Source organism: Gadus morhua, chromosome 8, assembly GCF_902167405.1.
Source record: "Gadus morhua chromosome 8, gadMor3.0, whole genome shotgun sequence".
Classification (NCBI taxonomy): Eukaryota; Metazoa; Chordata; class Actinopteri; order Gadiformes; family Gadidae; genus Gadus; species Gadus morhua.
In genome coordinates, this window is record NC_044055.1 from 21,440,177 (window position 1) to 21,462,240 (window position 22,064).

The 22,064-nt window shown below is 46.0% G+C and overlaps 2 protein-coding genes across 2 annotated transcripts in view; both read right to left on the reverse strand.

The window, feature by feature from the left end:
* Nucleotides 1-173: 173 nt before the first annotated feature.
* Nucleotides 174-18,930, reverse strand: wls (Wnt ligand secretion mediator). The gene is made up of 12 exons (XM_030363336.1): nt 18,669-18,930; nt 15,536-15,808; nt 12,192-12,316; nt 11,491-11,652; nt 10,806-10,942; nt 8,459-8,627; nt 7,608-7,705; nt 6,736-6,799; nt 5,606-5,749; nt 4,274-4,357; nt 3,913-4,081; nt 174-1,216 (listed from the first exon to the last, which is right to left on the reverse strand). The coding sequence occupies exons 1-12, from the start codon at nt 18,772-18,774 to the stop codon at nt 1,110-1,112; spliced, it is 1,638 nt and encodes a 545-aa protein (XP_030219196.1). The 5' UTR covers nt 18,775-18,930; the 3' UTR covers nt 174-1,109.
* A 647-nt stretch (nt 18,931-19,577) lies between these two features.
* scinlb (scinderin like b) overlaps nt 19,578-22,064 on the reverse strand; it is a 16,059-nt gene continuing 13,572 nt past the window's right edge. Inside the window, 5 exon segments of the mRNA XM_030363335.1 lie at nt 19,578-20,041; nt 20,553-20,613; nt 20,713-20,790; nt 20,954-21,069; nt 21,809-21,983. Of these exon segments, the coding sequence (XP_030219195.1) occupies nt 19,881-20,041; nt 20,553-20,613; nt 20,713-20,790; nt 20,954-21,069; nt 21,809-21,983 (591 nt within the window). The 3' untranslated portion in view covers nt 19,578-19,880.

Below are 22,064 nucleotides of genomic sequence, written 5' to 3' on the forward strand. Positions count from 1 at the left end.
GTGAATATGCTGAACTTTTTTATTTTACCTTATTTAATCAGGAAATCTAATCACTGAGATATTATATTTCACAAATGAGCAGTGTAAATGCTACATGAACAAAATAAAGAGCAGACAAATACAATACGCAACAAAAAGGCAGGAGCTCAAGTAAAAGAGAATAAAAACACATATAAAGTAAAAGATTTTATTTAAATTAGAATAAAATGCACAAAATAACTAGGGCCCATGTGTAAAAGGCTCGTCAACTTCAAATCTCTCAAACAACAAGGATACTACTTCATGCGAATACATTATAAAGTTGATTATAAGCACTTTAGAAAAAATTGATATCTACATTGTAACATAATGAATGACATTACAAGATCCATTTCGCTCCCCGAATAACACCTATGTAGAGTCTGTACATTTCCCCAACAATAATAAAAAAGGTAACATTAGAGAATAGCTTCTCCCTTTATCTATGTTCTACGAGAGCGTATTGGTGTGAGTGCACAGAGAGGAAGCCTTCGATGAGACCATTAGGCCAACATGAAAATATAGGACTAGAAAAACATACATTCCCTATAAAAATCCAAATTGGTCATTTACTAGCCAATAAAACCCTGTGGTCCATCCCATAACAGAAAGACCCAGGTTGGGTTTCAGTCAGTCATTCTACTGTGAGCCTACCTACCTAACAGAAGACTCTGGTGTAACGACAGCTTTTAACAACGGCTACAACACTGATCTGGATGGTTTGAAATGAAGGGTTTTGTAATATGTACCACCCCATACGAGTTCGCACAAAGTACCAAAAACAAAAACAAAAAACACTTTACAAAGAACTGCAACCGATGAAACAACAAGACGGATAAGTCGTTGTGATTGGTCAGACTCCTGGAGACAGTGAGAGAGGACTTTATCCCAAGTGTCCATGATTGAGTCAGGCAGTGGAGTGGAGAGGAGTGTAGAGCCATAGAGAGGAGCGTAGAGACCCTACCCTAGCTGACGAGAGGCCCCTTAGTGTCGTTGATATAAAAAAAGGTTAAACACGAATCGAACGGATGACTTTAGGGCCCCTAGGGAGCAGGAGGCAGCAATCAAGGGCCCGGCCAGGCGGAGAGGGGCTACTCCTGTGCCGCCTTCCCCGTCATCTTGTACAGCTCCGTGGGCCCGTCCACGTGGGTGATGGTGGTGGTCAACTGGATCTCCTCTCCACTGGCTCCGGTGTCACCTAACACACACACACACACACACACACACACACACACACACACACACACACACACACACACACACACACACACACACACACACACACACACACACACACACACACACACACACACAGTACTGTTAGCTTGGAGGGCAACACTACTCGTCTACTTGTTTACGTGAACATTGTCAAACCCAATCTGTTCAAAAGATACCAGTATACCCAATTCAATAATCGAACCGTCTTGTTCATACGAATGATTTATCCTCGAGCCATCCTTCTCGAAGCAGAACATGGATGGTTTTCATTTACCAACCTTCCCCCACCCCTTTTCCTCCTCCTCCTCCCCCTTTGGAAGGAAGCCTGGAGTCCATTAGCTACAGAGACTTGGACCAAGGCAGTCGCCCCTTCCCCTGGGGATCTGTTTGTTCTCCTTCTCTAGCTAACTGTTCCCAGACAGGTAGCCATTAATGAGGAAATGCATTCAGCCAGCTGCTTCTCTGTGTAGAAACACGTGAACTCTAATGTGTCCGAGAAGCTGGTACCACTACATTGTTGATCAGAATGTAGGCAATACCGTGATGCACAGCGCAGAACGAGTGGGGGTTTCAAGTGGGTTTAGAATTTAAAATATGTAAAACTATAACTACAAGACTACATGGACATGGAGTCACAAAAAAGTATAGGGACAGTGTTTCAGTGACTTTAAATCACCACTACATAGCGAGAAATCATCCAATAGAGGGGGGTATGACTCCCAAGGATGCTCTTATGGGCCCCTTCTTATTCAAAATACCCCAATGAGGACTTTCACTGACACCATCCCATCTAGTTACTTCAAGACGTGACGCCGTATGCACAAAGCTTTTTATCTTACTGCTAGGATTGCTCCTAACACGCGCTAAAAGTTTTTACGTTTTTTAAAAAAAGTAATTCACAAAGCCGCTGAGACCTACTCATGCTAGGATAAATCACTAAGAGTGAACTAAGAGTGACGCCCCTTTACACCCTACTGACCGCTTCTAAACTCATGCACTCTCGTGCACGAGATTAGAAGCGGTCAGTACGGTGATTGGTTGTTGATTGCAGGCGGTCTCGGTGAAACTCATCCGCAACAACCCCGAAAAGGCTACAAATGAAGTCCTACCTGCAGTTAGCAGAATACACGCATGACGACGGGTTTGTGCAGCCCACATTAATGACGTTGTATGCATGTTAAAGCGAAAGCTAACAATAAAAATACATAAATTGCATTACATCAACATCTTGTACATCGTGTTTAAAAGCACCCAGCAAACCATTATCCAATGAGAATATTTCCAGCACTTAAACACTTTAAATATCAGCCCATACCTCTGTTCAAGTCCTCTTATCATGATGTATGAAAGCGAAAACAAAATCATTTTACAATAAATGATTCGATCATCATAATCATAAATCAGAGTAGTTCTATTATTTTCTACTTGAAACCAACAGCGCTACTGTTTAAATAATGATCATTATTATTAGTAAAGTGATTCATTCCCATTATTTGCAATAAATAATGTTGATTAAAGTCATGTATTACCATTAATACACGAGACAAATAATGATGGTTTAAGCGATTTATTTATGTATTAAATAATTAAAAAGGTAAATTTGTAACATTGACCCCGTGTGTTTTAACCATCACTGATGGTTGCGATATTCCCAAAACGTCAGCATTGCAAAGTTGCATTTTCCCTGTTCCCAATTCGCAGTCCTCCATTGTCTCCAAATAATTTTGTCTCGCTGCAGCAATTTTCAGATTCTTTGTGGATAGGTCTTACTGAGTTAGGAGTCCTCTCGAGGACATTTCAGCCCTCCTAGACTTAGGTGCTACTTTTAGGCTTAGATACTTTGTGAATTGCTCTTAGCAAAATAAAGACTGACACGTCCATTATTTTAGGAGTTTCTCCTAAATTTGCCACATAGCGGATACTTTTAGCCCTAAGATTCTTTGTGAACGTGGCCCCAGGACATGGACCAAAATAAAATACAATAAATCATGGCTGGTCTTTATTCATATATTTGCGACCCAAATGTATTTGTGCCTACTTCAGGTATTCATAGGGCTGTAAGACGTAGCAATGACACAAGTCTGCACTGGTGTTAAAAAAGATTTTTTCCAATTACATTGTAACTCATAACAATGATTTACAGCTAGCTGGGATTTGTGACGATAGCTCAGCGCTGCTTTGGCAGAGCTGTTCCCCAGCCATCGGGACAAACCCTCCCACCTCCTGATGTCCCGTCACAACCTGCGGTTTGACGCAGAAGTCTCACTGAAAAGGTTGGAAAATGCCGTTTGAATTCAGTTGGATAGGGCCTCTTAGGAAAGGGGTCAGAGAATTCGGGGGGAATGGGCATTTGCATACCAGCCGAAATAAACAGGGTTTAATCCCATGCACAAAACCTTCTTGTAGGCACCGTGGAGCGAGCTGCCAAACCCGTGACCCCTCCTTAAAGACATACGTCCTATTCCACTAAGAAAATTCAGAGAAATGCACTGCTAAAATACTAATTAGTAAATACAATCAAGCACGCAGAACAAGAGCCATTGAGGCACTAGTGTTAACCTGGCATGTGATTCCCTTTGGGCCTGATCTACCGTTAAACACTATAAGCTAGTTCATTGACATTCTAGCATTTGCCTTTTCAGAAAGCCAAGGGTGCCTTTGAGTCGGACAACGTACTTATGATGCACTGTCCACCGGACTGGTTGTCTCCGTAGCGCTTGTGCGACGGCGCGTACAGGAACATGATGGCGAACACGTAGAGGTTCCACATGCCGTAGATCCCCGTGAAGAACGCGCTGTTCAACTCCAGCTTTTGGCTGCCCCATTGCCAGTGGCCTTCCATCACCTAGAGAGAGAGAGAGCGAGAGCGAGAGAGAGAGAGAGAGAGAGATCGAGAGATCGAGACAGAGGGAGAGAGAGAGAGAGATCGAGAGATAAACAGAGATCCCTGCGGTCAGGGTGCTAAAGCCGCAGATGGGACTCCTCGTCCGGGCATTTGTAGAAGGAGGCCGCGCCTCTGGCTGAGGCCCAGACTCACCTGGCTGATGATGAAGAAGATGACCGTCATGGCAGCGCAGAACAGAGTCACCAGCATGAGGAACTTGAACCTGAATATCAGACCCTGTGTGGGGCGACGGGAAACGGGTTGAGAACACTTTCTATAGGACGGACCTCTTCTGAGGGCCAGAAACTACATTTTGTAGTTTAGCCAATGCGTTCATCTTAAAACAACGAGTGTGTATGTGAGGATGAGAACAAGCAAAGCACATCATCAACATTGCAAGCTCAATAATTATACAGTAGTGCAAGAGCTGCACAAGCTCGTTTCAAAATGAATAGATAAATTGGACAGGGAAGAGGAGCTTCACCAATAGCTCTGGCTTTAGTTTAAAGCCTTACTCTTTGATCTACCAAACCCTTTAAGGCTTGGTGGATTGGAGGGGGGGGGGGGGGGAAGAGAGAGCGAGAGAGAGAGCGAGAGCGAGAGCGAGAGAGAGAGAGAGAGAGAGAGAGAAAAATAAAAGAGCGAGAGAGACAGATTAAGGAAAAGAGGGGGTAAAGAGAAAGGGTTAAAGAGGTAGCCGAGCAAGACACTGTACTATAATGAAACTGAAATGTTTGGAAAATAATTTACTATTATACACATTGTACAATAAAAATGCTAAATTGCACTTTCTACAATGCATTTTGAGTCTGCCTCGCGTATAAAAAGGGCTTTATAAATAAAGTTGCCTTGCCCTCAAACAACTTCATCTAGATACATTTTATTATTTTATGTTTAACCTTGTATTTCGTATTTGAACTTTAATACGTCAGGACATTGTACAGTCAGTCAAGGTTATTTTTCCGTTGCTCTATTTTTAAAATGCCAATTAAGCCCTTTTGAAGTTAAGCAACATCCACCTGGTTAGGGGTGACCATATTGCTATAGTGTTAATGAATAATGCAATACCCAGGGCAGTTCCTAGCTATAGGCCCTATACCAGCGACGGCTTAAGGCCCCCTAGGCCACCAGGGGGCACCCATTTTAAAAGTACATTTCTCTGCATCGTTTAGTCATTACTTTGGTCTCAAAATGTAGCCCGTCAATAATTCTTAAAAGAATATTTCAGAACGAAGGAAAACCATTCTCCATCTCACTGTGTGGAAGCGTGCACACCTCCCCATGCTGGTCACCGTAGGGTGTGTTCGTTGAGTGGACCCGAGGTGGGTACCCTTTCATGCGATTTATTTTTGCATCTTTATATAAATATGAGAGAGAGAGAGAGAGAGAGAGAGCGAGAGCGAGAGCGAGAGAGAGACCCAGTGAACCACCGGAGCGCCCCCAACATGAGTATCATTGAGTCGGTATACAAAGCACCCCCCGCACCTCGTAGTGGAGCCTCCTGGCCTTGGACATGGCCGGCAGGGAAGACCGCTTGCCGCTGATGTTGCGGAACACCTGGAACACCATGAAGCACAGGAAGAGGAAGTAGAGGCAGGCACAGATCCCCGCCACGACAATGAACGCCATCTTGAGCGACGCTAGGTCAAGGGAAACGACTGGCACAGCACTGGAGGGATTGGAGGAATACAATACAACACAAAGTACGATGCAAACAAAGGACAATGCACACTAGGTGTCCCCAACCTCTTTAGGTCCATGGGCCCATTATTAGGGCTGTTATTATTATTAATTTGATAGCATCTTATTTGCACTTACAACTGCCATGAGCAATGACATTTTTTAAAGAATAATGCATTGCCGTGGCCACACATTTAGGCCTTCCTTAAAGCAAGAGAGCCCCGTAGTCCCTGGTAGGGTCTGATGGGGCTCTCGTGATGCTGTTTATAGAAGCTGAATAGAATGTCTTCCAGACTCCACATGCCTGTTCCAAGTAAATGTCAAATCCCGCGTCTCAGCCGGCACTGTTTATGGATGCTGGGAGACAGGGTGGGTGGGGGGAGGGGGGGGGTAGAGAGCAATGAACTGATGAATCTTGCATCACCTTGGCAAGAAGTAGACCCCTCTGTGCGCGCACGCACGCACGCACGCACGCACGCACGCACACGCACACACACACACACACACACCTTACTAGATTGGAAAGCACGGAGCTGGTTGTGTACGGAGTACATTCCAGGACAGAGAGAAGAGAGAGGGTAAGGGGGGGGGGGGGGGGGGGGGGGGGTGAGAGAGGCACAATTACAAGGAGGTCAACAAACTTTTTAAATGGCTGCCGTAAGAACGTCATGTTGTCCCTAGCCTTTGAATCCCTTTCCTGGATAAGCTGTGATTCATGTACGAGTTTGGCTAGTGTGCATCAGAAGAGTTTTGTGACTGATAGTTTGGGCTCTACATTATTTAGAGTAGACAACATTTGTCACCACTGACTATTTACAGTGAGAACCGTCGAGTGCATTGATGCTTCTAACCTCAAAGAATAAACAGACAAACTCATCAACCCCTGTCACACACACATACACAGACATAAATACACACAGAGTGAGGAAGGATACAGCCAGCTCTGTTCCAACGTCTGAGGCCCAGATACTGTAGAAGGGGTTGGTGAGCTGGACTCCCCTATTGATAAAAAGACAACATTACAGATCTTTAAGCTAATCCTATCCTTAAAGGGCTAGACAGTGTAGTGGCTAGAGTGTTTGAATCTCATCAAACAGGTTCTGGGTTCAAACCCCAATGTCAGCAGCCTACCCTTACTTGCTCATTAATAACATGTGAACGAGAAAACACACTTCAAGACCCTTGGATAAAGCATTTACTTCAATTAATATTAAATAGTATAATCACTTTACTTAGCAGCATTTAAAACGGGTGCTACTGTCTAAATTCACACTATTTTAAAGAGCGGTTGTGAATGAATGCTTATGCACACATTCACAATTTATTCATCGTTTGCAAAATATAACCAGATTCTGTTCCATTCGTCTTGAATTCTCCCTCTGAGCGGTCTCCACCGTTCAAATGCAGCTACACTATTTGGAGTAGAATGTAGCACACTCTCAGGTAATCAGTTTACTAGCTTCCATGGATTCAGCACACTGCATTTGTATGCCTATTAGTTTAATATCTGACATCACCGGGTTCACAGGGCACAGAACCATAACACACAGGCCAAGAACAAATGGTGATGTAACTACAAAAGGAGAACATGCTGGTTGCAGCATTGTTGTCGGAGAAGCCGGTATTTCGACCATTTGTTACATATTAACGAACATGTTTGTTACATATTGGACTTTTAAATGAAACTGCACATATATAAAGCTGAAGCTGTGGCCATTTATTGTTAGCATTCAAATGCATTTACGACGGTGCCATTTAGAAAAGCCAAGTACATATTGTGAACCATTAACCACGGGCTTGGACTCACCTCTCACACATGTCGAAGATGAACAGGCAGAAGGAGCCGAAGACGATGGGTCCCACCTGCTTCCAGTAGATAGAGAACCTGTTCCTCTCCGTCTGGTCCTGGACACACAACACCAAGTTACCTCAGGCTAGCTCGACCCCCGCTCCTCCTAACTGGGGGTCGAGGAGACCCTGAGCAAGACGCACGACGAGCTGGCTGCTTGACTCCGCCGTTGGTGTGTGAATGTGTGGATGAATGGGTGAATGTTAGGAGATATTGTAAAGTGCTTTGAGTGGCCACTGGATAAATAAGGGCTAAAAAAAATAATAATTGGTTCCTGTTAGTCGTCAGTTGAGGTCATGGGTAGGTAGGGAATGTATTTTATTTTTTTATTTTATTTTTTCCAGTGGCAGCGAATGATATGTAGGTTGTTTTCATTTAAAAACGAGGAAATTCGCTCATCCTTGTACAGAATGAAGAGGTGCTGTTCAAAAACGTAATTATAGTTTGCATCAATTATTATTATTTTATTTTTTTAAACCTCATAAAATAATTTGGGTCGCACATAAATTGACAGGGTCGGTCGGAAACCGGAACCGAACAAAACATTTTTTTAGGCCTAGGGGCTATAGAAATGCCCTCCATTTACAATTTATTTACCAAGAGGAGACTTTCAGACAGACTGAGGTGCACCCGATTTACTCTTTTTGTTTGTGGATGAAAATGTCAAAGTGAGTGGAGAGCTACTCCATGCGCAGATCTGAAGAGGACTGGTGAAACATCAGCATGACCATTCAGAGAAAAACAATGAAAGATAAATGAAAGGATCCACTGCCTTTGAACATTAAGGAGGAAGGGGCCGGGTCAGGTACCATGAGGTGCTCCCCACAGAAGATGATCCAGAAGGAGAGCAGCATGGAGTAGAAGATGCCCTGCCGTATGTCTCCGAAGAGCAGCATCCAGGTCCAGTCGAAGCCAACGGAGAACCACTCCACGGGGATGTTGATGAAGGTCATGGAGATGCCCAGGGCAAAGATGACCCTGGAAGGTACAGGAATCATTGAACATGTTACTAGACTGTGGGCTGTAGGCGGGTTCGGTGTAGACCCGGTTAACCTGGGAGGCTCCGTGGCAGACGCTGACCCCGCTAGTGGGCTGACCCTGTAGGCAGTGAGGACCCAGGGCCCAGCCCACCTGGGTTCCTGTGCTACATGTCATCACCTCTCTTCTCCAACCCACTTTCCTGTCTCTCTTCCCTATCCATAAAGGGCACAAAGATGCCATCTCGCTGGTACACGTTGTCCTACATCTTATTAGCAATATTCCTATAATTATCACAACTTGCAGCCATTAATTACATACCAAATATTAAAACAGAATATTGCAAGTCATTTCGGTGGTTCAAAGAAGTGGATCCACAGGCCGATACAGGACAAAGCATCAGGGGAGGCTGTTTATGTATGCACCGAAACACATGACTCAACAATATCCACCAAGCTAGGATGAGAGAATTGTTGAGGTGCATAAAATAAATTATCGAATAATGTATCAAATAATGACACACACACACACGCGCACACACATGCGCACACACGCACACGCACACGCGCGCACACACGCGCGCACACACGCGCGCACACACGCGCGCACGCACGCACGCACGCACGCCCCAGGTAAGGGTGAGTGTGTAGGACAGTATGTGACCAAAACACAAATATGTTCCCCAAATGAAAAGAGTCTAGACATATCAGCGTTCAAGGCAAAGTCAAGAATGTTCCCGCCTCATAATCAGAGCAACGTTTCTGGGAAAACCTCGGCTTCAGGTCTCAGCACGCTGCGGAGCGATTAAAGGATAATGGTACAGAGAAGAAACGGAGGGGGACTGGTCCGTGTAACCGTGGTGACGGAGGTGAGGGAAGCTTCAGGAGGGTAGAGGGAAAAGGTTAATAAGAGTATGTGTAGGCACAACATTTATGTTCAGAGTAAGGGTTATGTCAACGTGAGATAAGGCCTCTGTTATCTGTCAACGCGTAGCAGATAGAAAGAAAGAGAAAAGATAATAATCAGGAAGCCTCAGTGTTTTATCCCGACGTAAACAAGAGTGAAACCACATTGGATTGGTATGCAGAACATTTGGAGCATGACACACACACACACACACACACACACACACACACACACACACACACACACACACACACACGGTCTCTAACAGACGCTAAAGCCACAGAGTTCATCCTCACTACATTAAACCAACTTGCACTCAGTTTTGACACCAGCCCATCACCCAAACAGAACTATTTGTCCCTTCAGACTCAAGAGTGCTCCGGACCCATGACATCACTGCCACTAAAGCTTTTACAGCATTAAATAATTATTGGCCTTCACAAATAGGCTGGAGTGGCACTGCCCGTCGGCCATCTGGGAATCACATCTGTGGAAGACCAGTAGGACTGTAGTGTGTATGCGAGTGTACGTGCATTACTAGCTAGTATGTCGTGTAATGTTTGACATGCTTGGCTAGGTCTTTCCTGTAGTGCTCGTCCCAGAAACACTGGCATGACTAAGGTGTGGTTCTTCCAGAGGTTGGCTAGCGCTACTAGCACTACTTTACTCTGCGTGCGACATTCTGATCACGCACTCCAGTAAATGCTGACCCTCACACCGTGTGTATGTATCTGCGTTTAAGAATCAACTTCCTGCTTGTTTTTCGCTGAATCTTGAGCCATCATGTGGAGTTCACTCAGTGTCTGGACATGTTTATTCTTACCATTATGTAACCACAAGTCAATATCACATAAAATCAAAGTCCCTTGTATTGTTTAACAGCATATCTTCCATCAATCTCAAAGAAGCCATATCAACATACAGGAGCCTTTATAGCCTTTAGTGCCGAGTGCTCTGAGACCTTTAACCAGGGAGCCAGATGTACGCGTGGAGGCCTGCGCTGCAGTTCCACCTCCGCTGCATGGGGACAGATGAGCTCACTAAGCAGATGTTCTGAGGTTCAGAGCAGAGTGCTGCTTTAGGGGCATGGAGAGCGACGGTGTAGGTCTGGGTCCAGAAGTTTGTGGTTTGCTGGATTTGTGGCGCAAGTAGTAGTACAAGAGTAGCCAGGTCGTTTTATGAATATTTACGTCCACATGACGCATGTAGAGAATTATTTTAGTGGCCATCCAATTCAAAAGCATCCAATGCAAATAAGACAAACTGAATTACTTCTCCAGCAGTACGGGGGGCCGGGTCATGAGGGTGATCCGTCTCCAGTACCAGACGAGGACGATGAGGATGCTGGGGGTGAGGAAGGTCTTCATGGCAAACCAGACCTTGGTGAAGCCTCCGTTCTGGTGGATGCCCTGCAAAAACAGCGTGTCAACATCTCATGATTCATAATTTCAGTAATGCAGTGTATACTGCTATTAGGGTCTACCTCAACGGCCTGTAATGATTATTTTGATTTAAATAACTACGACGCATATTCTGTGAATTGGTGTTTTCTGTATGTACCTTGTTCTGTAGTTTTAAAAAAAAAAAGTTCTAATGTTTGTCACATGGCTAGCTTACATCTTGAAGAAGTGTACTGTAAATTGCAGGGATCACTCTTAATTGGTGTATAATCCCAAGTAATTGTTGTGCTTTCGTTAGAACGAGACCTTTATCTACAGACAGAGCGGCTCCTCTACCATGGTGTACGTCACGTTTCTACATTAGCCCCGAGTGGACAAACGGCTATCAAAAGCAACCCGTCACGTTACGCAGTGCAAGTAAACATCGGCTTGTAGTGTCGCCTGCTATAGAGATGATTGATCAATACATATAACACATTTAACATTTTTACATTGTTTAGAGTCCATTTATGAACAATATTCTTTGGAAATATACAGTCCCACCGACGCAGACTCACCACCAGTTGGATGTCTTTGACCTCCCCGATGCCAACGTTGATCTTCTTGCGCTCGTGCACGGGCAGGCGGATGTTGAGCAGGTAGTACTTGTGGGACACGCTGCCCAACTCCATGAAGGGCAGGAGGTCACAGTCGTAGTAGCGGCCCTCGTTCTCATAGTTCTGGAGGAAAACAGGTCAGAGTTTATCCCACGAAAGACACTGACACACGGTGTGAAGTTTTCGTTGTCGAGTGCAGAAAATAAAGCTTCTGTATTGATGGAATCAATTATTTAACATTTTTCTACCATGAGGAAATCCCCAAAATTAGAAACACTAGTTGGAGGAGGGATCTTGTATGTTAATTGAAGAAATATTAGCTGGAAATTTAGCTGAGATTCGTTTGTATACTCGAGATTGTTATAAATCATACCAATCCCATCTCTGGCCCATTCAGAATTGCTATGAGTGAAAAGCATATCTACTCCTCTGTCTTAACGCACCGTAAAGCGATAACCTAATCACTCTTATGAAAACATAACAATACTCCACTTCATCAACGAGATGAATACTGAATTACACTGATCTCTCTCTTGAGGTACTACAATGCAGTACCTCAAACATGCCCATTTACCACACAACCCTTGAATGACCCAGATCCAACATTAATGTCCTCCAGTAGGCCCACGCCAAGCAGTTGATGGCAGTGGAGGTCTCCTCACCTTCTGGGTGTTGAATTTACATTTGAGCTCCCTCTGCTCCACGGAGTGAGCCATCTCCGTCCACTCGCTCAGAGTGTCGTCTCTGTAGGCCAGGGCCACGTCCACTGTAGCCAGGGCCCCCTCCTCTGTAGAAAAGACCAGACAGAGAGTTACGATCAGAATTCACCCTATCAAAGTATAAGGGGCCGCACACTGATCTGCCCTAGCCTGGTCCTACCAGACTCTCGTACTTTGTTTCACTCGTACAGAGTCTGGACCTATTAAATTGACAAACGTTAACTCACTTGAAGGCGGGTGTCTGTTGAAGTTTAAAACTATTGGATCTGCCCAGTGCCACTCTGGATCTGCCATAACCAATCGCTAACGTTTGGCCGGGAATCACGTTGCGCGCAGGCTGTAAACAAACCAGTGACTGTGCGTGAAGAAGTCCGTCAACGAGAGCTGACTTTAACGTCATTGTTCTCAGCCACTCCCTCTGTTCGCTGATTGGATGCACACATTTTGGAAGGAGAAACCCCACTAACATACCGCAGACCCAGACCTAGTACTGAAGGGAAATCAAAATTGAGCGGAAGTACTTAGGCAGGCGGAGCCAGGCTAGATCTGCACTGCATGGCAACAGAGTTTCACTGATGCCAGGTGAATGAGGTCATCCAGGCGAGGGAGGGGCGTCAGTAGAAAACAGATAAGCCAACCACTGATGTCAAGATGGATGCATTCATTAATACATTTACTACCAACTAGGGCTGCACCATTTAGTCTGCCATGTATGTGGTCCTGTACCAGCCAAAATATGATGGTTTTGGGAGATAAAAACCAAAACCATCATATTCCCGGCACATGCTACTGTGTATATACACGCACACTTTTTTTTCTTTATACAAAATAAGGTTTTTATATACATTGCCCTATAGTAGCTTATGAATATCTTATGGGTAGAGATATTTCATACTAGTGCATTCCATTCCCAAACCCTGTTCATCCCCACTTATTAATATCTGTTGTGGAAAGACAGACAGCCAAGTGCATATCTGTATATGAGGAGGATGGAGGAGCCCAGCTGCTAATAAAAAAAAAAAAAAGCACAGCTTTCTAGTTTTCTAATTAGGATAAGCTCAACTGGTGATTCTGGTCATATGTGTGGTTCATTATGTAGTTCAAAATACTAATACTTGTACTTTTCTTCAATATATTTAAAGGACAAAAGAGCTCTCAGGCCTGCCAGAGTTACCAGAGCTATCCACCCTGACCCACCGGCGCTAGGCAGGGCAGTCCTGTTGGCGTTCCTCTCTAAATCAAGGTAGCGTGTTTAGACGGGGCCGTGAGCAGGCGGGCTCAGTAACAGATCCGACGCCATTCAAACTGTATCTTTAGATCGCATTACAAAAGGCAAGTGGTCTCCTCCACCAGCAGGCCTTCAGAGAGCCTCTTGTCCAGTATGAAACACGCTGGCACCCACAAAAAGAAACCCTCTGGCCTCGACGAGGAGAGGGGGAGGTGGAGAGGGAGGAACGCAGAGAGTCATTGGCAGTCAACTTTGTCTGTATTGCCCCGCTCTCATCCTCTCTCTCCTCTCTCATTGGTCCGGGAGATTCCTGAATGTTACGATTACCGCACGCCAACACACCGCCCATCAAGCCGGCACTCATCACCACGGAAACTAATCCTCCTCAACAGCTGTGTTGTTGCTGGACGCTTGCCAGGGGGGGGGCGGCTTGATTCGAAGGTAGGGGTGAGACAGGTGGGTGGAGCTGCTTCAGAGGTCACCAGGCATGGTGAACACAAGATAAGGCTTATTAGCTCCGTGGAGACAGGGGGTCTTCTGTTCAGGGTTTTAGTGGCTCACCTCACCCAATCAAAAGGGCAGAATTAGTTCATCTCCGTCAGAGAGTGTTGGATGGGGTAATAAATGTTTGATATGAATGCATGATTTTACAAGCAGCCGAGAGAGCGGCAGAGCAGGAGAGGTTTTATCCGTTAAGGGGTCAAGTGAAAAGGCCAAGATTCTGTGGTTTGGATAAATAGGCTTCCAATTTGTTTGACGTTTCCCATGATTTAAAAGGGTATGGCCGATCAAGGAAAAGTGAATATCGAATGTTTAACTGGAGAAATCTAAAAGGCATCAAAATGGGAACAACGATATATTCCAACTATATTACCAACGGTAATATACGGTATATATGTGCCATTACTAAAAGATACATGTGGGAGCAATAAATAGGGATCAATGATTGTCTAAATACATCAAATAGTCACATTTCATGTTATAATGAGATGCAGCATAATATGCAACATTTAAACGTAGCATTAAAAAAATAGCCCAATCAGGAATAATGTATTAAATCCATCAAACCAAACGAGGCCATAGAGCAGCCCTCCCTGGCCGTTGGCTGCCATTGTGTCCAGTCCACTGTGCTCTCATCCCACTGTGACTAGTTAAACCCAGGCTGTAGCCCCCAAATCTGATGGGATATTGGGCCTGATCCAAAATGGCGGCCACAACGAACAAGACGTCCTTAACGCAACACGGCAAAAGGCGTGTTCATCAACACTTGTCCCCGACCATCCATCACCACTATCCATGATCATATATGGGCAAGAGCACAAACATCAGACGTAAAGCACTACCCCGAGGAAGTGGATAGGATTGGGCGACAGATTTCCCCTGAGGGCATTAACTATGAAACCTGGAAACACTTCTCCACCCTGATCCATCCCCCTGAAGTTATCCCAGTACCTCCCCCCCCCCCCCCCCCCCCCGCTAACACAGGAGATCCATCACGGTTAGCGCTCGCGCTCTGAGTGCCACTAGGATTACAGAGAGGGGAGCCACATTCCTGGGAGTCGCTCAGGCCTCCACCCTGAGACTGAGCGGACTACCAACGGACAACAGGACGCCTCAGGAGGGACACACACACACACACACACACACACACACACACAGATTATGATTCCACCATTCTTGGTTACGCACGACGCACGTATTTACCATTTAGAAATGTACCAGACACTGTCCAGTGACTTAGCGCTATTATAAGCGAGTCATTAATGAGCAGGAAGGAGTTAGGAATCACCCCTGCATGGTGGACTAGCGGTCAGCGAGACTGACCACGGACCCACCAGCCTGCCCCTACAACACACGGCCTCATAAGAAATCCTTTCTAGAACACTTTAACAAAAGTATCCAATGAGAGCAGAGCGCTATACCTCGCCACTGCTCTGCATCGATGCTCTACTGACGCGTGTTCAAGCATTCACGCGTGTTCTGCAAAGCGCCCAAACTACCGTCGGGTAACACACAGGTCACCAGGAGGAGGTCTGCCTGGAGGGCCGGGGCGCCTCACCGATCTGGTTGTGCATCTTGAAGGCGATGTCCAACTGCAGGATGACGAGCATGAACTGGAACCAGGGGCTCATCTCCATGTTTTGCTGCGGGATGTGGACGGCGAACACGATGTTGTTGGCCTCGATCTTCTTGGCCATGGCCTCGTCGAAGCTGCGGATGATCTCGCATTTGTTGGGCCCCCAGGGCATGAACCACTTGGTGCTCTGGTGGCTCTTGGCCGTGTCCACACACTTGTTGGCCATGTACAACATCACTGAAGTGGGGCTCGGAGCTGGGAGAGAGGAGAGGCACAGTTAAATGGCGGTTTCACTTTTGATGTAACACACAGCATGAAAATAATTTATAATAATAAAGTTGCATTAAGTCACGTTTTCTTTTTTTATATATTCATTGCAGATATTAAGATTGCCGATTAAGGCAGGCACCTCAAATCTTTCGGCTGTGAGTACAACGCCCCTAAACAGTCGACTATCCTGCCCCATTACATTTGAGTGGCCAAATGTATCATCAGAAGCCTCACTCCTCAGTCCTCCATAGTGGATTGAATCCAAAGCCAAGGAAACGAAAACAAAGTGTCAAACACCTTCACCGATGTTTAGAGATGCAACTCACATTAGCCGCGAGGCACGGGGGCTTTTGAAGCGTTCCGAGAGACTGTGGGGAATTTCCCCAAAGTCAACTTCAGAGGGCCATCGCGGCTATACCCTGAAGAGATTGATGAGCTGAGCTGAGATTAGGCCCTGTAGTGTCTGGCCAGAGGATATCACCAGGCATTATAATGCTAATAGGAACCGGCCCCCGACCGCCTGTGGTGCGGGCCCCTGGCAGACGGGGAGAACAGGACCTGGGACCCCTATGCTAACTCAGGATCCTGAAGGATTCCTGGAGGAGATTCAGGTCCCTGGTTTTCTAAAATGGTGGTCTCGTGGCTAAAGGAGGGAGGTTGTGTTGACCAGGCTACATATAGAAACTGGAAATTAATAAATACACTGCACTGAAACATGTTTTATTTCCCTAGTTCCTAATTCTAATACTCATCTTCTACTTGCACTGAAACATGTTTTATTTCCCTAATTCTAATACTCATCTTCATCAGCACACTTGCGTGTGCTGATGATTTTTTTTATCTTGAAGTGAATAAAGTACCCATCCCCCTGAAGAAGCATTAACAAGACCCTTAACTATCACAAAAATAAACCTTATTTTAAGTTATGATTAGCCATTGCAGTACATCAGTATATAATCAACCTAGCAGAGTACAACAACAACCTATCAATGCAGTACTTGACCCAACATCGCAGGTCCACTGAAGAGTTCAGGGAGTTCCATCAGAGATGAGCTGTAGTCTAATCTATCCATCGAAACGTTATCAGTCCACATACACCTGAAGTAGTAAAACAAACCCACACTACAGGGAAACTGATGGCTTTGACACAATAACCTTCTCACTGTCGACCAAAAAGGCTTTCGCAAACCAGTGTGTGAGATATGTTCTTCTGCCTGTGTCATTTGGTATAATCCACTGTTTCTGCCACTCTTCAACTCAAGCAGAATGATTTTGAAAAACACACACACACACACACACACACACACACACACACACACACACACACACACACACACACGGGGGGGACCCCTCCGAGTGTGGTTATGCAGTGACCCCAGAGTCCCCCGTCCTCGCGGCTCCTCCGGTCTCCAGCGCAGTGGGTCTACTACAATGACCCCTGACCACATGCCGTGATCCGGGGCTTGTCGGGGAAACAAGAGGCGAGAGCGAGACCAACCGTCTCCCTCCCTCCTCTCTCTACTCAATTACCCCGTCGCCCCCGGCCACTGGGCAAACACAATGGAATCCGGCTTCATTAAAACCATCTCAGCCAGGAGCGCACCCAACAAGCTAATTTATCACCTGCCATTTACACAACATGGAGTAGGTCAGAGTTACAGACACACACTACTTAAAAACACTTAACAACTCAACCATTCCCTCTGGTACAAACGTCCTTCGGAGATTATTAAAAAGGATGAATGTTTACTGAATATGAATCTCAGGAAGAAGCGGTCAGTGAGTTATGAGAGCGACTGGAGACATGGAGTAAAATAGAGTGAGACAGAGGGAAAGTAAATACTAGTCTACATTGACAACCAGCTCCCCGTTTGTCAATGTAGCCTAAGCTCAAAAACTATGCTGTTCTTTCAGCATTTAGCCCAAAGGACACACACACACATATATTTAATACGGCCTTGACTTCCGTGTGTGTTGGATTTGAAACAAGTTGACAGCACCTCTCCTTGAGGCCAAAGATAACTTTGACAGCTGAATGCACGTTGTGCACTTCACTGTGTGTGTGTGTGTGTGTGTGTGTGTGTGTGTGTGTGTGTGTGTGTGTGTGTGTGTGTGTGTGTGTGTGTGTGTGTGTGTGTGTGTGTGTGAAACAAGGACAGAGAAGAGAGAGCATTTTAATTTGCTGGGAGGGGGGACAGGGATTGGGGGAAAGGGGAAAACGGAGGGAGAAACAGAGTGAAACAAAAGGTAGAGAAGGATGTTGCCTGAGGCTGCGGCCAGCCAGACATAACATGGAAGGGGGGTAAGGGGGGGGGGGGAACATTGGAGGTTGAATCAATGGGATGTCGCAACAATTAATGATGTTAATTGCCGGTAGGATGGCGACAGGTGATGAGTCAGTGATGTGTTCAATGCGAGGAGCTCTTAGCCCTATTGGGTTTTCTTCGCAGAGATGACGGTGTTCTGCACGCTGCGTCTAGCACACATACCTCCGTACAAAGCAGTGATTTAGCTCCAGGCAATCCATGCAATGTGGCCAAAAGTAAGTTTAACAATAACATAGGGAGCTGATACGATTTTAAGATGGCAAAACCCCCCATTGTCAAGTAATGCCATGGTAGAGTCTTCTCTAGTGCAGTAAATAACGTGGAGTTAACCCTTAAATAGCGTTACCCATGACAATAGTTTGTCAATCCGTGCAAGACATGTAGGCCTACTAGAAACCTAACTTTCTTCAAGAGAAAGTATACATTTCCCCCACTTCAACCAGTCGCGCTCGCATTAAAAGGCTAATTTAACACAAAACAAATAAAAGTAAGGGCAAAAAAAAAACTTGAGTGCTTACCAATCAGACCGCCGACCATGAAGGACAACGCCTGGAACAAAAGCAGGATAACTCCGAATATCACCAACTTTTTGGAGCTCATATTCTCAATAATAGCCCCCGCCATCGTACAGAAAGGTAAACGAGAACCACAAAAACAAGGCGAAACGGGACGATTTCAGCAGCCCACTACCGGGAACGAGGAAAGGAGAGACGAGCTTGGTCCCCGCTGCTCCAGCCTTGCTTTGCCTTTCAACTTCGAAGGAGGAAAAGGGGAATCACATGACCGAATAGCAGCCAGCTTATCCCTGCACACACACACACACACACACACACACACACACACACACACACACACACACACACACACACACACACACACACACACACACACACACACACACACACACACACACACACACACACACACAGCACTTCAGCAGAGAGGGCTGTGGAGCGCCACCGCATTGCAAAAGAAGGTTGGCAATGCAGGTTACTATGTCATTGAATGACTGCTATAATAGCGCCTTGTTGTGCGCGTAACCACAAGTCTATTTCAATATATTAGTATGCTTATATTTTATGTTACGCTCATCCTGCTATATGGAAGTAGGTCTAGTAAGTGAAATGCGAGTGTTTTTATAAACCCTTTTTTATTTATATTGTAGCCTATATTATAGCCTATTTATCTCATAGGTTTGAGAAGATTTAGTTCTTACCAAAGGTTATAGGCTTACTTTGGTGAACATTGTGGTCATTTAAAACGATCACATTTGCAATCACACATTGTCTTCCGCAATGTTTAAGGTTCTGAGTCGATGTCAATATTCAATATTTTTTTCTTTCTTAGGTCGAAAGACACTTAATTGACTTGAATTGACTGGCATGCAATCATCAATTGAAAAAATGAATTAAAAAAATAAAGCATAATCATTTTACATAGTTTTTTTTTAATTCACAAGTACTGAATAGGATACAGGCCTATATAATAAAAGTTTGCATGCAAAGTGCATTTGAGCTGCATTTTAGTACCAATGATGAATACAGTAAAAGTCCAAACACTGTGGTAATGAATTCAAATTATTCAGCAGAAAGCCCTTCCTTCGTTTTTGCAAAAAACAAGGTGATTTTGGCACTTGGGGATTCCGGGTCCTGAGGAAAACCAGGTTGGTGAAGCGGAGCATGCGGGGGCTTTGGGAGGGCCGAGGGCCGGGAGCTAGGAGGTATGGGTGTTCAGAAGCGAGCACGGATTCTGTCCAGCGGATCCGTCTCCCACATCTTGGCGTCCCAGGCCTGGAACCAGCCGGTGAAGATGGGGGGCTCAGCCCCCTGCTTGATGGTGGAGATGGGCAGACCCCTGCGCCCGGAGGGGTCTGAGTCCACGTACTCCTTGGCTGGAGGAGAGGGGGATGAGAGACTGTTTAGGACTCACTGTCCAGGCCTTCAGCACGCGCTGTTAGCCAAAGCCACCTGCAGTGATACAGATACACCCCCTTCCCACCCTCCGATGCACCTATTGTACGTTGTATGTCCTGGCACTTAATGTACGCACTCAGTATTGTCATTGTAAGGGCTTAGTTGTGTAGCATCTTATCCTAGCTATCTCTGTTGTATGCAGAGAATGGGTTAAGCTAGCGATTGTTAGTGCTTGGCACTTGGTTCGTTGAACATCCTGACTGTACCGTCAGCGATGCGTTGTTGTTTCCCCTTCTTCTGAAAAAATGTACTCTGGATAAAAGCGTCTGCTACATGCCCTAAATGTAAATGTAAATGTAAATCATTGAGCTTTCATTAAAAGATGAATGTGATGTTATTAAGGAGCAGGCAGGGGCATCTCGCTGTAGAAGAGGATCAAACCCAAGATGTTTTTAGTGAAGTGTATTGAATAATGACTTAAAGACAAACCTATTTTGGGAGCGCCAGCCTTCTCCACTGCGTTTGCATCCACGCCGACCCACAGAAAGATCTGAGGTCAAAGCAACCACCAAAGTCAGCGGGTGAACCATCTGAACACGGATACAACGGTTGTGTGTTACTGATCATCGTTCCGCTAAGAGCCTCTCACCTGGTCCCAGGTGTCCAGGAGCATGACGTCATCGGTGGCCAGGTCTGTTTGGTTGAAGTCCCCTGGTACCTCCTCCACCTGGGAGACAAGAGCCCGTAGAATCAAGCATTGACTGAAAGTGTAGGGACCTAATAATTGACGAGTCCCAGCCCGTCAAGTACTATCAAAGCAAAGTGTCCTCAATATGAGAGACGGACATCGTCCCCGACAGTGTTATGAAGGGTGTTGTTGTGATACGTACGATAAGCCTTCCGGTCTTGTTGGAGCAGCCAAACAGGCGAGGGGGCTTCACCATGTTCTGCAGACTCTTTGATGTCTGGTAGTCCTTCTTACCTCCCAGAGCAGACCAGAAGCTGGCTGTTGGCGGGGACACACAGTAAAGAGGGTCATTAAATCGAGCTTCTAGACTTTTCCAGGGGGGAAGGGACATTGAGGCGCTGGTACTTCAAACCAAGTCTATCTGAGTTACAATCCTAGATGAGATGACCATTCTAAAATAGATGATCAGTAGATTACTACTGCTATTCTTGACTCACTAACAGAAAGACACAATGAATCCACACGTCATCTCATTCTCCCACAGCTACCCTGGTTCTTGTTCACTCCACAGCAGTATCCTAGCGTCCCAACTGGTCAAACTGAGGTGTATAAACCCCCAAAGGCTCCGATTGAAATAGAGAACGAGCAGTGGCTTTGAAAAAATACATCGAATTCAAACAGCCTAAATTGGAATCCAGAAAGCAGTTACAAGTGACAGGCTGCCTTCGCGTCATGGCTGTTGGTTAACACAGACCAGGGCAGTGGAGGGTCCCTGAATGGACTGCATTTATATAGCGCATTTTGAACCAGTGGCATCAAAGGGCTTTACGTTATTGCCTAACATTCACCCATTCAGGCACACACTCACACACCGACGGCGGTGTCAACCATGCAAGGCGACAGCCGGCTCGTTGGGAGCAGTTAGCGTGAGGCTCAGGGTCACCAGGACGCTCAGCTAGGAGGAGCCGGGGATCGAGCTAGCGACCCTCTGGTGGCCGGCCACACGCCGCCTCTACCCCAGGGCTAGGTTCAGGACGGCAGCGGGGGGGCTACCCACCTGGCTCTTTGCCCTCGGTGACGTTGCTGACGCTGCCCCCCAGGGCGTCCACCACGTGTTTGGCGGCGGCTACCTCCTCCTCGCTAGCCCCCAGCCCCTGCCACACCACCGTGGCGTCGGGCGCCTTCAGCACAAACACGTCGTTGGTGTTGAGGTTGGACGCGCAGGGCTCCACCTGAGGGAAAGCATGGAGGAGGAGGAGGAGGAGGAGGAGGAGGAGGAGGAGGTGGAGGAGGAGGAGGGGGAGGAGGAGGAG

Bases quoted from the DNA above. Each gene is read 5' to 3' on its own strand.
- wls (XM_030363336.1), bottom strand. From the start codon at position 18,774: ATGGCGGGGGCTATTATTGAGAATATGAGCTCCAAAAAGTTGGTGATA. The intron at 11,653-12,191 runs GTGAGGAGACCT...GTTTTCCTCCAG, and splicing joins GTAAATTCAACACCCAGAAG to AACTATGAGAACGAGGGCCG. The intron at 8,628-10,805 runs GTAATTCAGTTT...TGTACCTTCCAG, and splicing joins CCCCCCGTACTGCTGGAGAA to GGTCATCTTTGCCCTGGGCA.